The sequence below is a fragment of the Zootoca vivipara genome, chromosome 5 (genome assembly GCF_963506605.1).
Source record: "Zootoca vivipara chromosome 5, rZooViv1.1, whole genome shotgun sequence".
NCBI classification, from domain to species: Eukaryota; Metazoa; Chordata; class Lepidosauria; order Squamata; family Lacertidae; genus Zootoca; species Zootoca vivipara.
The window spans coordinates 5,673,271-5,686,685 of NC_083280.1; the positions used below are offsets into that span (position 1 = coordinate 5,673,271).

The 13,415-nt window shown below is 48.2% G+C and overlaps 1 protein-coding gene across 5 annotated transcripts in view; it reads left to right on the forward strand.

Annotated features, from left to right (window-relative positions):
• DIS3L2 (DIS3 like 3'-5' exoribonuclease 2) overlaps window positions 1–13,415 on the forward strand; it is a 199,118-nt gene that overhangs the window by 130,937 nt on the left and 54,766 nt on the right. For all 5 annotated transcript variants that reach the window (XM_035132946.2, XM_035132943.2, XM_035132940.2 and 2 more), the window contains 2 exons: window positions 5,368–5,475; window positions 7,663–7,896. In XM_035132946.2, coding sequence (XP_034988837.1) covers window positions 5,368–5,475; window positions 7,663–7,896 — 342 coding nt within the window. The remainder of the gene's footprint in view (window positions 1–5,367; window positions 5,476–7,662; window positions 7,897–13,415) is intronic.

Here is a 13,415-nt window from a genome sequence, read left to right on the forward strand (position 1 = left end):
GTGGCGGGAGCGCTGGCGGCGGCGGAGAGGGCCCTTCGGATCGCGAAGAAATTCGTAAGTGGGCCCCAATTTTTTTTACTCGTAAGTAGAATATTTCGTAAGTAGGGTCATTCGTAAGCAGAGGTACCACTGTGTATGAGTACCAGTGGTCCTTTAGGTAACTCGGTCCCAAACCCTTTAAGGCCTGAGTGGTTACTACCAGCACTTTCAACTGGGCCCAGAACACACTGGTAGCCAGTGCAATTGGTGCAGAATTGATAGTGAAGTCCATACGTTAATTGTGTTCATTGTGTAAAGCAATCTTCGCCTTTCAGGCGCCTATGTTGCTGCAATGCAACACTGTGAGACTTCTGAATAGGCATGTTTTGCTAATTGCTGATTTATTCCTTTGTTCTTAGTATTAATTGTGCTGCTGCTGTATTTGACTCTTTATAGAATAACATAAAACCTGCCTGGAGCTTATAGCTTGCATTCGGACTAGGGAGAGACAAAGGAGGAGGGACAATAAAATGGAATATTTCAGTTTAGAACTCCATTAGCTGCTTGTGTGTTGCTGATTATTGTTCATGGTTCTTTGTTAGGGAAAGGGCACCCAAGCAGAGTGCTTACCCCCCAAGAGGCAGAAGCTGAAAATAAGAAATACTCTTTATTCAGTAGGCAATAGGTTTTGTAAAAAACAAACAAACAGGGAAATGTGTATTTTTCCATGCAAATCTTTTTTGTTCTGAGTGCTAAATGTCAGTATGGTAGAAATATCATGGGAAAGCAGCCTTGGAGAAAATCAGGCTTGACGTGGGTAGTGTTGCAGCTCCAGTTGAATATTGTGGTGGTGGTGGGGGACCGACCTTGCAAGGAAATCAAATAGATCTGCATAACTAATTCACTTGAACTTGCCTGTCTGGGAGAGAAGGAGTAGTTGTGCAAAAGGCTAATGGTTTGTTTTGAGAAAGTGCAAGGCTTAGTGATGAGTGTATCAGTTTTCTCCCTTCTGGCACGTCCCTGTGTGTTGTTTTAGGTGTGAAGTAGTTTGAGTGGGGAAGGTCAGCCATAAATCCCTACAATATTTTACTGGTCCTCTTTTATAATGGAGATCAAAGATCGGAACTGGAAGCCGGTCTTCATGTCGAGTCCAAGGGCCTTAAGACTTTCACTTCTGACACCAGCAGGTTGTCGGGGTGTTGATATTTTGATAGCGTCAAGCGGAATAACAAAAGAGGTGATCGAAGTTTGAATTCATGGAAGTGTTGATACAGAAAGTAAGAGGGAAAGAAAGGAAACTCTTGAGCAGAAACTCTTGGCTCATAAACAAATTGCCTGTTTCCTTTGAGTGTCTTTCAGTGCATGAGGCCACCCCATGATTAAGTCTCTGAGTCCCCTCCCTAAACCACTGGCTCAGAGCCATGGAAGCCATCAGGCTGTAAGCATGACTCCACCTGATTCAAAGGCCACTGGTGGAGGGCCTGTTCTGGGAAGCCTGAGCGAGCCCTCAAACCGAGTGGGTGTGGGCAGGCAGCCAGGTTGAGCGGTGGGAACAAGATTGTCAGTGGGACTTGGTGGAAGCGCTCCATTTTACTTTCCATGAAAAGGGGTTTTGTCCTTTGGCCGTGCTGATTTACTCCAGGCTTCCCCGTCGCGATTCCTGCTGGGAATGGACCTTCGCTGGCTGGCCTGCATTTGAACTTGGTGGCCCCCCGAATCCTACTGGAGCTCAATTACAACGCACACCGTGAGCCCTCCTATCCCAGGGCTAGCCCAAAGTCTGGAAGCATAACTGCTCAAGGCAAAATCAGGAGAGAGGGATGTTTGGGGAAACTGGAGGCCAAGGCTGGTATGGTGCAGTTGGTGGGTTTGGGCAGAGGAGGGTGGAGCTCAGACACCCGCTCATCTCGCTCAGTCCAAACCTGGGTGGGCCTGTATCTTGGTGTAGCCTACCCCACGAGTATCCTGTTCTCATGGGGCTTACAGGGGAGGTGATAACAGTTGCCAGATCCTCTTCCAGTAAGTCCAGGCAAGGCAAGGCAGATCAGGACCCTGGCCAGCTCCCAATGGATTCTTCTGGCTGAGCTATGAAAGGTGGTGACTTAGCAAAGGACCAGAGTCACCTGAAAGCTGGCAGGGCCTTCCTTTTCAGCAGCTCTGAAGGCTGGCAGAACTGTCTGCGATCCTCAAAGAGCCCAGAGCTTATTCTGCCATTGCTGCATAGTTGCAGAGCCCTCTTTTGTTTGGCTTTTTGGGAATCTCAGAAATGCCATCACACCATGTCTTCTATCCCGGATCTGCTTCCTGCCCTGTCGGAATGGCAAAGATATGATTTCATTGGGTTGCTCCATTGTACAGTTCAAAAGCCATGTTATCCTCTTTGTGCACTGATGTCTAATGCAAAAAAAAAAAATTCTTACTCCCTCACCCACCCATCCTGTTCCAGGCATGGGAGGAAGGAGAGACAGCTTTCTCTGTGATAGAACTCCACCTTTAGAGTTCTCTCCCCACGGAGGCTTGCCTGATGCCTACCTTGTTTTATTTTGGGGGACAGGTGAACACCTTTCTATTCTGTCCTTTAAAATATTCCATTGTTTAAATGCTACTAGAATTCTCTGTTCTGTTATTGTTTGGTGATGCTGCATTTTTAAATTATTGTTGCTGTTATTATTAAAAACCATCCAGGAAATTTTGTGGCTGATGGCTGGTGCTGTATAATTATTTCAAGAAACAAGGTGGGACCCATCTCTCCTATTTTGTTTAATCTTGTGCTGCTTTTGCTTGGAATTTTGTGTGTGTGTGTGTATATATATACATCTATATCTATATAAAATTGTATATAAACTGTTACACGTTTTACTTCTTTTTAATTATATTATATTGCTGGGATCTTACGGTGAAGGATGGGTAAGAAGTCTTATAAAGTAACATGGAAAAACATTACTGATGAGGAAGCCGGCTTCTTGTAATGTAAATCTAAAAATGCAACACCAGCGATAGGAATGACAATTGTGGGTGTGCTCTCTTTCAGTTTACACAAATTGTTGTCGGATTGCTGCCACTGTGTGCAGCCTGACCTATACAGGTTGTGCTCTTACCTTAAGGAGAGGCTCGGATGTTCAGTGGCACACTGCAGGTCGCCAAATAACTTCATTTATTTGTGTATTTAACAATATCTGATGGCCTGCCCTTCTTCAGTTTCAATCAGAGTTTCCAGGTTTACAATCTGTAGCCCAAATATGCAAAGAGGGAACTTTCAAAATAGTAGTCGAAACAGCGGGGCAGCCTAACATTATCTCAGCAGCATTTAATGGATCTAAGCAGAGAGATTAAAAAGCCTTGGCGAAAAAGCCGTTCAGAAAGACCTTGCTTTCAGCATCAGGCAAACCTGTGGGAGAGTTCTCCCCAAATAGGTGCTGCCACCACGAATGATGCCCTCTCCCCAGTCTCCACCTACCTCACCTCTGAAGGTAGATGAACGGAGGAATATTGGACCATACTGAGCCAGACCACTGGTCCATCTAATTTGGTAGTGTCTACTCTACTTGGCAACAGCTCTGCAGGGTTTCAGGCAAGGTTTCCTAGCCTGACCTAGAGATGCTCGGGATTAAACCTGAGGCCTTCTGAATCCAAAACAGAAGTTCTACCACCCAGCTCTGGCCCTTATCGGGGGCACTTTAGATGAGGGATCAGTAGCAAAATGCCCTTCTTTTTACCAGTAGAGAGTCTTAGTAGGTGACTCTTGGTCACCAAGAGTCGCTCTCCAGCTGCATCCTTGGCTCCAGCTGGGCTTTTTGCTAATCTCTTTCTGCTGCTTGCTCCCTGTTGTTATCTGAGATTGCAATACCTTGCAGCTAGCGCTCCCATCTTTGATTGGCGGTGGGCTTTTCTGGCATCCCTTGAAGGGCTCTGCCCCTTCTCAAGCGGATAACCTCCCATTAAGCAGGCCAATGCATGGCCGGCCTCACGTAGGACATCTGTGAGTTATGGGCCGGCTCCTATTGTCAACGTGCTCCCTTGCCGTTGGAATAACACAGCTGGCGGCCTTTTGTGTCTAGAGGAACAGCTTATCGGACCCTGTTGCCCTCCTGACCTTCCAGTTCAGCCTGCCCTGCTGATTCATGTGGAAAAGTGATTTCTTTCCCGGCTGGCTGGAGACTCAACAGCCAGGCCTGCTATCCCAAACTCTGCCAGGCAATTAGAGTGGATTTATGAGCAGGGATTGGGTGCCAAGCCACAAACGTGATTAAATATTTTAAGAGCTTTCCCGTGAAGGCTTGGCATGTAGATAGAAAATGTTTGCATTCTGAAACTTACACAGGGTCCTGGGATTTTTTCATCCTCCATCCCACTTTTTTTGGCGGGACTGTTTTTTTTTCTTTTTTCTTTGTAACCTGCGCGCTCACTTCGTTTAGCAATAGTGGTGACGTTATCGGCAGGTTTTTGCATCACTTGGTGTAAATGCAGTCAGTGACCCAGAATGGTATGGGGAGCCCTGTTGGCGGGAAATGCAGCTGTTGCCTGTGCTTACCCAGAGAACCCCTAACTGGTAAAAAATATCACATCAAAAATAGCAGTTTAAACACTAACAATGCAATATCAACACCACAGAAAGGCAACTGTAGAAAAACTGCTGAGAACAATGGCCTTTTTCATGTGGTACCTGAAACCAAACCTTAGGTACAGCTTGAGCTTAGCAGGGGGGGAGCTTAACCACAAGTCCTAGCTCAGACACGGTGCTAAGCCAAGGCAGCACAAAGGATGGGGCGGCGGCGACACAAATTGGCTCTAGGCTCTTCTCATTTGCGTGGTCTCCCAAAGCCAATGTTTGGCTTAGTGTGTTGTGTGAAGCAGCTCAATGTTGTCAACTAGAAGGCTGATAAAGGAGGTGTGTGTGTGTCCCATCTTTTCCGAAAAGCCATCAAAGAACTGCACCTTTCCTCACCTTTGGGAGAAGGAGATTCCACACGAGAGTAGGACGTTGTTGGAAAAGCCCAATTCTTGACTGTCACTGTCCAAATTTGCCATACAGATGGTGCAGACAGTAAGAAAAAAAATCGATGTACATAGCATGGCAGAGTAGAGTAGTAGAAGCACAACATTATTGCTTATGGGTGGAATCCAATGTAGCGCTAAGGCAATTGTTCCATCGGCGCAAGGACTTTATTTGCTTGTGCGACCAAGCATTCTCCTCCCCCTCCCCCTGCCTGCTGCTAACTCTGCCCTTGGGGCTTCTTCCAACTCTCTGGAGCAGATGGGGGTGGTGAACAGAGGGAGGAAAGTCTCTTTGTACAAGCAGAAATCTTTGCACTGGTGTCAGTGGAAAACTAAAATACTGTTTTCAGGGAAACTGAATTCATTTTCACATGCAATCCTTTTGTTTCCCAGGTGATCCCAATGCTCCCCAAGCTCCTCTGTGAGCAGCTGTGCAGTCTCAATCCTATGACAGACAGACTCACCTTCTCCGTCATATGGAAGCTATCTCCTCAAGGCAAGGTAAGCCCGAGCAGCTTTGCAGGACTAGGTAGAAATCATTCAGCATTGCCCCTTGAATTGTCCCATTGATTGACCAGATAAGCTCAAAAAACACAACATCAGATGTGCAGGCATGAGTTGGCAGCGCTGACGACACAAGGGGGAAGACTTGAATCGGAGGCTTCCTGCTAGTTAGGAAGCACAAGAGCTGTTGTGTGGAAATTGGTCGAGTTAGGTTCATTTCTGGGTGGAACATAAAACTTAAGAATTTCCATATTGGCTCGGTCAAAAAGTCCATCTTGTCAAGCACCTTGGTTCCAATTGGTTTAACCAGCTGTCTCCAAGAAGCCCATAAGCTCACACACCACCCCTGCAAATGGTATTCAAAGAATCATTGCAGGGTTCAAAGATACATCTAGGCCTTAGGGCCACATTCCTCTCTATCTTCCAGGGGGCTCCTGCCCAGCGGTGGGCAGGGCCAAAGTCAAAAGTCAGAGTTCAAGGACACATTTAAGCCAGGAAAAAACACTTGGGGTGCACAGCAGGGTAGAAAAGCCTGGAGTTATTTCCCACCCCGGTTACATTGCCTCTGAATGCAGAGACCAGGGCCGGCTCTACGGCCAGGCTGGGTGGCGCAGTGCGCCACGGCGCTGGCCCGCCAGAGGGGGTGCCACGCAGCCACGCCTGCCCACCCGCCGCCCGCTCTGCTGCACTGCGCAGCAAGCCCGCCCGTTGCGCAGCAGCGCCCTCGGCGACCGTGCTACGCGCTGAGCCCTGAGCCCGCCTGCCCGCCCGCCGCACTGGAAAACGGGGCAGCAGGGGGATCCAGGGCGCCAAAGGTGCTTAAGACGGCCCTGGCAGAGACTTTATTCAGCCACCCTGGTTAATAGCTATAGACAGATCTCTTTCTTCCATGAATTAATGTTGTTCTCCACCCCTTCATACCACAACTGTTGCCTGCATCTCCATTGCTTCCAATCCCTGTGAATCAGCCTTCCACAAACCACTGCCATCTCAATGTTCTTTGAACCACAGCTCCCATCAGCCCCAAACTGAACAGCCAAAGGGTTCCTCTACATCCCAACCAGTTCACCTGGCCTGCATTCAGATCTCTGCAGCTTTTGCATTGGGCTGGAAGCCGCTTTCATCCTCCCTCCTCCTTTTTAAATTTATTGCATCTTGCCCAGAGGCTGTGCTCTGGTTGCCCTTGACTCTGGAGAGCTGCACTTGACGGGAAATCTCTGCCTATGCCCATGCCCAGGCAGTAACACCTTTAAGGCAGATTTGCCTGGATTTATGGAATTAGCTCATGTACAGATCGGCAATGTTAATGCTTTCAATAGCTCTGAGATGTCTTGCATTGAGCTGTAACGGCGCGGGTCGAGATTAATGAGGACCTTGGCTTAATGCAGCTGTTCCTGACAGCCAGGGATTAAGAAGGGTGAGCAGAAGATGGAGGGAATGGCTTAAGAGCCGTTTAATGTGTCGCGCTAAGAGGGCACATGCCTCTCTTCATGGAGAGTTCATATGGTTGCAGGCAATTAGGGCTTGTCTCCAGCAACACAATTCTTCATTTTTCCTCCGCAGCAGCTTGCAGGAGGGGGCCTGGGAAGAAAAGTGCCTTGCCGTGCTACGCGGAGCAAAAGATAGGAACTGTGTATTCCTCATTAGCTAGCTAATTATTTGTCTCCCACTGGCTTGGCTTCTTCTTCTTTTTCCCTGCTGATGGCCTGATGTTTAGTGGGACAGCAGAAAATTTCCACTAGAGTGTGAGCTGCTTTTTGCCTCTCTTTTCCCCCTGCCTGCCCACTTTTCCCTTCAATTTCTTAGTATCTCATCCTCTGGGTTTACTATTTATTGGTGGGAGGGACCTTTAGCCTGTTCCTTTTGGAATGTATACAAGACCTCATGGTCAGTTTCTGCTTGAGATCACGAGAAGACACTGCTAGTACTGAGAAGGATGGACCCTGGGGTGTCATCCTTACATCCTTTGTAAAGTTGCAGGCACTTATTTGGACAGTGTGGATTCTTTGGTTATGTGAAACACACTGACTCTCATACGGCCATGTCTGTAAGGCAAGGTAAGAACCGCACCCTTCAAATTTTTCTAGACACGTTCCTCCAATGAATTTTCCTGGAGCATCTCTTCTACATGAAAAAGAGCCCTAACCAACTCACTTTTCCTCGTTCGCCGTCTTGTCGTTGCAGATTATTGACGAGTGGTTTGGGCGGACTGTGATCTGCTCCTGCGCAAAGCTCAGCTACGACCATGCCCAGAGCATGATTGAGAACCCCGAGAAGGTGTTTGCGGCAGAGGAAATCCCCGCTATCTCCCCCCAGCATTCGGTAGATGAAGTTCGCCAGGCCGTCCTCAACCTCCACCAGATCGCCAAGAAGCTGCGTGAGCAGCGGTTCGTGGACGGGGCTCTTCGCTTAGACCAGGTCAGTCCCATCCCTACTTTATTGCGAGGATGATTAAGCAATAGCAAGCTCACGCAAACTGTATTAACAACAGAACCTGCAGGAAAGCCCTCGGAAGGAAGGCAGGTCTGAGCAAATGCTACCAGTGCTGAATGTGCCAGGTGTGCTGCCCTCCGTAAATGGTTGAATTCCAGCTCCCATCAGCCTCAGTGAGCACAGCCACTGGTCAGTGTCTAAAGCACTGTATACATGCTGACTATGATTGCTAAGTGTGCAAAGGTTATCCCTCACATTGAGAGGACCGCCGCTCATATGAACCTAGCCAGACCCTGAGATCATCTTCTTGAGGCCCTCCTTCATGTGCCTCCTCCCCAAGAGGTCCGGAGGGTGGCAACACAAGAACGGGGCCTTATCTGCAGTGGCTCCCTATCTGTGGAATTCTCTCCCCAGGGAAATTCACTTGGCACCTTCATTATACACATTTAGGCGCTAGGCAAAAACACTCCTCTTGGTCAGCTCCCAACAGGCCTTTGGTTGACCTGATCGACATCCTATGCCCTTTTAAAATGTGGCTCCTTTTTGGGAGTGTGTGTTATTGGGTTATTGTTTTTAATTTAATTTTAGAGATTGTGATTTTATTTTGAACTGCCCTGAGACCTCCGGGTATGGGGCAGTATATAAATTCAATAAGTAATAATACTACTACTACTAATAATAATGGAAAAAGACCATTTAGGTGAGTGACGCGCACGGGGAGAAATTGTCGTTGGTGTGCTGCATAGACTTGCTGCCTGCTTATCGGAACTGATGACGAGGGCACCATGGACACATTGTTTGCTCTCCAGACTTCCCGGTGCCATGGGCAGAGAGGAGATGCCCATGTAAGTGGTGGCACAAGCAAATTATCCGAGTAGCACTCTGCAAAACCAAAGCAAAACTGGGCCTTTTGCTGCTGTCTTCAGCATGTCGAACTTGCAGCTCATTCTGTGGCTTGAGATAACTGCATCGCCCAGTCGCTTTTCTAATAAGGGCAATGGTTTCGTAATTTTCCAGATAAGCAGGGGTAGTGATGCAGTGGGAACCTGGATGGCAGGAAACCGCTCATTGTCCATGAGGCCAGCACATCTCCTGGATATTTATTTTGTTAATGGCATTTCCAGTCAGCCATCAGAAAACGAGCTTGCAAAGGGAGGAATGGGAGGGGGCGAGACTAAAGTTCAGGCCATATAGAAGATATTCAGGTCCTATTGCTAGGGCACAAAGGCAGGGTTTGAATGCTTCGGTTGCAGGTGACACTCACAGGTCTGGCTAGTGGCGCTGCCTGTAACGTCAGAGGCCAGTCTTGGTGCACGGGTGGCGTGGGAAGCTGCCTTTCCCCACACCGTGGAACACATAAAGATGCAAGAGACAAGGTGGTATTCTGGATGCATGTGGAGAGACTGCTTCTCTGTCCATTCCTCCCCCCCCCCATGGTTTCTCTTCCCAGTGCTGTTGCCTCTGCTGTGGCTGAGTCTCTGGGCTTTTCATTGTTTCCCATTAGCTATGGCACTGAAGCGTCTGAAAGGCACTTGCAGCCGACCTGTCCACACAAGATTGATTTAACGGAGAACCCTTTTTTTGCTGTTGGGAGCTGACCAAGTTCCTACTCTGGAGAGCAAAGAGCACCCACTGGGAGGAGAAAGAGTGATGGCCCAAGAGCCATTCCTGAGAGTTCTCAGAAGTGCTGGGTTCCCCTTGGAGACCAAACAGGGCCGTCCTGCAGCTCAGCTGCACTGCTCTTGAACTGTACAGGGATTTGGAAGGGGTTTTTTTCCAGGCTCCCCCATGGCTCTTGCCTGCCTCTCTTGCCTACGAACTTCCCAGAGGCACCTGCACCATGCTGGGAAACAGAACCGAGGGGCTAGAGAGAGGCCTTGTCGTCTGATCCAGCTGCTCAGATCTCCCGATGATCCTTCCCGCCCCATTGCCAAATGTTTGAGGGTGATCAAAAAGTGCACAAGTGCTCTGAGATTATGGGATGCCCTGTCCTCTCGAGCTCGGCTTTTTAACATTCGCAGCAGCAGCAGCTGAGTGAAGCCGCACACCGGCCTCCGGGGACTGGGAAGCCAGCAGAGCATTTCGAAATGAGCCGTGGCGGAAAGATGAGTGGGAAATGGGGCTGTGCAGTAATTTCATTAAAATGAGGAGGCAAAGTGGTGTTTGCTCTACAGGCAATCTGGCCTCCTGCTCCCCTTGATGATTTCAAACACTGGAACTGCATTCATTTGATGGGTGGCCTAGTTTTCTGGTGTGTGAAAGGAAAGGGGGGGGGTCTTCAAGGAAGCAATATTCCCCCTACCCCATACCCATTCAGTTACTTTTGCCTTCTCTTTAAAATGCAATTAGTGGTCATTATATGTATGTATGGGTGTGTTTTCTGAAAGGATAGCCTGTGCTGTCCCAGTGGAGCAGTACATTTTAAAAAGCAAATATGACAATATTGGTTTAAAATGCTATGAAAATCCAGTTTAACCAGCTGAAAACATATCTGATGTGAAAACTTGCAGCTCTGTCCACCGGCTCATTCCTGCCTACCAGCTCACCTGTAAAGGTGACTCATACCTGCTTGAGCCGCCAAATTTTTGTGCTCTGGCTGCAGCAGTTCCTCAGGGTCATTCCAAGACCCCTAACTAGGATCCTTCTGGCTAGAGATGCCAGGGGGGGTGAGTGGAATGTGCAGTGTCATGTTTTCAAATAAGAGGTGGAGAATAAAACATGGCAGTTCCAGCCTTTGAAGATGCTTCAGGTGGAAGTTGGAGACCAGCCGTTTTCCAGCTCTTCCAGGTTTCAGCAAGTTCATTCATAAGCCCATTCCACCCTACTTCCTCATCAGTGTGCAGTTTTTCTTAAAGAAACAAACTGTACAAAAAGAATGCATATCTATATTTTTCTCAGTGTAAGCATTTCTAAAACATCTCTCTCCACCCACCCCCCTCTTAAAAGTGGCATTTAAAGCGCTTCTTAACGATGGCTGCGGCAAACCGGAAGTCCTCATTTCCAGGGAAGAAATCTGATTAAACTTGCACCCTCCAGAAGGTGTCCGAAAGCCTTCCATCCTTTCGGTTTCCCGTGGATCTGGGCCAGGCCTCGAGGAGGCTCTTGTAATTTTCTTCCAAGTATTAATTACAGCTGCCGACGTGGCCGGTGTTTTCTTTTCTGTCACCCTGAGTCACAGCGTGTCGAGTGATGTGAGCAGAGGCCGAGTTAAGTGGCAACGTGACCACGCCAGGGTGTCAAAAGTCTGCATTGTTTCACCTGCCAGCAAATGTCTGGGTGAAAGTTCATAGAATTGTAAGGAGACATGTGGCCTGGGGAAAAGGAGGCAAGGATTTAAGAAACCTTTCTTCCTGCACGCCCAGAAATGCCGATGCTTGGCTCTCAATCTCCGTTATCACCTCAGTGACAACGGTGAAGTCTGCACGGCGCTTTAAGAGAATGAAAAAGCAAGAGAACCTTGTCCTAAGGAGCTTCCAGTTTATAGTTGACCCTGAAGAAAGACAGAAAGGTGCAGGAGACGAAGGGAATGGGGGAAAAAACATAGTTTATATGTCTTGGGACATAGGGAAGAGATGTGGGTTCAGCCTTGACCATCACTTTGGGCTTGAATCAATAAATCTCCATCTGCCTCAGTTCAACCTATCTGTAAAATTTATGGCATCTGAACTGGCCCTCCAAGTTTGTCACCACAGTCCTACCCTCTAGCATGAACAGAGCTTGGGGTAGGCTTATACAGGCTTGATTCTACCAAATAGCTTTGGACTGTACCTTCTTACTTGTGCCCTGTCGTCACAAACAGGTGATAAACCCTGTTTGTGGATTTTGCCACATCAGACTGCAAGTGGGGCAGGGATGTTTTATAGGTTGGAGTGCTTCTCTGCATTGAACAATAAATATGCATCCCTGCACACAGAAAACAAGCGTGCCAGGGGAAGGGTTGTGGCCTCCCCTCCCTGTCTTGCTAGCTTTCTGAATAAAGTGACTCTTTTTACAATCGTGTAGGTCCCTCTCCTGCATTCCAAGGCAGACCATGCAGCAGAGAATGTGCTGTTCATAAGAAATGGGCCTTCATCTTTGTTTAGCCTTTGCGAGGCAAACTAGGGCAAAGTTTCAGCCAACCTGTGGTCCACCTGCTGAACAACTCACAGTGCCACCTTCAGCCTTGACACGTGTGTGTGTGTGTGTGTTTTAAATTATCACCAGTGAAGATCGCTTAATTGGTCATTGCCCCGAGTAATGTGGGGCTTGAGTCACAGAGCAAAAGTGCATCTCCACGCAAGAGGGAGAGATCTTGGGGCATGAGGGCCCCCCCTAGTGACTGCCTGGTGGCACTGCTGCTTCGCTCTCCCGTTGAGCCAGAGAACTTGTTCCTCTTCCCCTCTGGTGGGTGGGCAGCACACGCTGCCTTGCGAAAGGGGCACATGTTGGTGGCCGTGCGCAGGAGCCTTTCTCAATGGCTGCGGGTTTGCTCAGAGGCACGCTTTCAAAGAGAGAAGGCCTTCCTTTTTGAGCAAAAGTCCATTTCACTTCCACAACTTCAGGCACTGCATTGCTGCATGTTGTTTGCATCTTTTGGCATCTTCACTTCAAGAGCTGTTTTGGATTTTGTTATGGGGACTTGGCTTTGCTGTGGCTTCCTTCATATTGGTTAGTTCAGCAGTGATAGCATTATTGCTGTTTTCGTGTCGTGGATTGTAAGCCGCGTTGAGCATCATTGCAAATTAAGCAGGCTATATATCATTGCAAATTAAGCAGGCTATATATCTACTTTAAAAAAACAACATGAGTATTATTATTAATTAGGTTTCTCTGCTCGCACCACAATTCACTAAAGCAGGGTTTCCCAAACCGGCCTCCTGTCTAACCAGGAAGGAGACTTGCAGAAACCAGTGAAGACACAGGTGGGTAATTCTCACCCTTTGGAGGCTCCGTAACTCAGTGACAGAGCATCTGCCTTGCTTGCAGACGGTCCCGGGTTCAGTCGCTGGCCTGTCCAGATAGAGCTGGAGGAGAGTCCCCACTTGAAATCCTGGAGAGGCGCTGCCCGTCAGTGTAGGAGGACCGGTGGTTTGGACTCCTGCATAAAAGCAGCTTCCTGTGCACCTAAAGACCAGCAGTTGCATCTCAGTTCACTTCCGCTCAGTAGTCAAAAGAAGCTAAAAATATAGAACGGAGGAAGGAATTCGGCATTATGGTAAGGTGATCTTTCAGCTTGCCAGATGGGAAAATCCCACCTCTTCTGCCCCTGCAGGCTGTTCTGTGGGTTCCTCTTGTTAGGGAAAAACCCAGTTTTCCGTATCACTCTGACACCCTCCCCAGAGCAAGTTTCAGGGGGCATAGCGGGGAGAAGGAAAGCTATGTTGCATGAGAGGAAGACCCTGTGCAGTTGTCTGCTACTGGGGCTCATTAGTTGAACCCCGTCCAGATATATAACTATAGATATCAATATTGATAGCTGCTGAGATCACTGATAAACTTTTGAGAGAATGAAATCTAACCTGGAC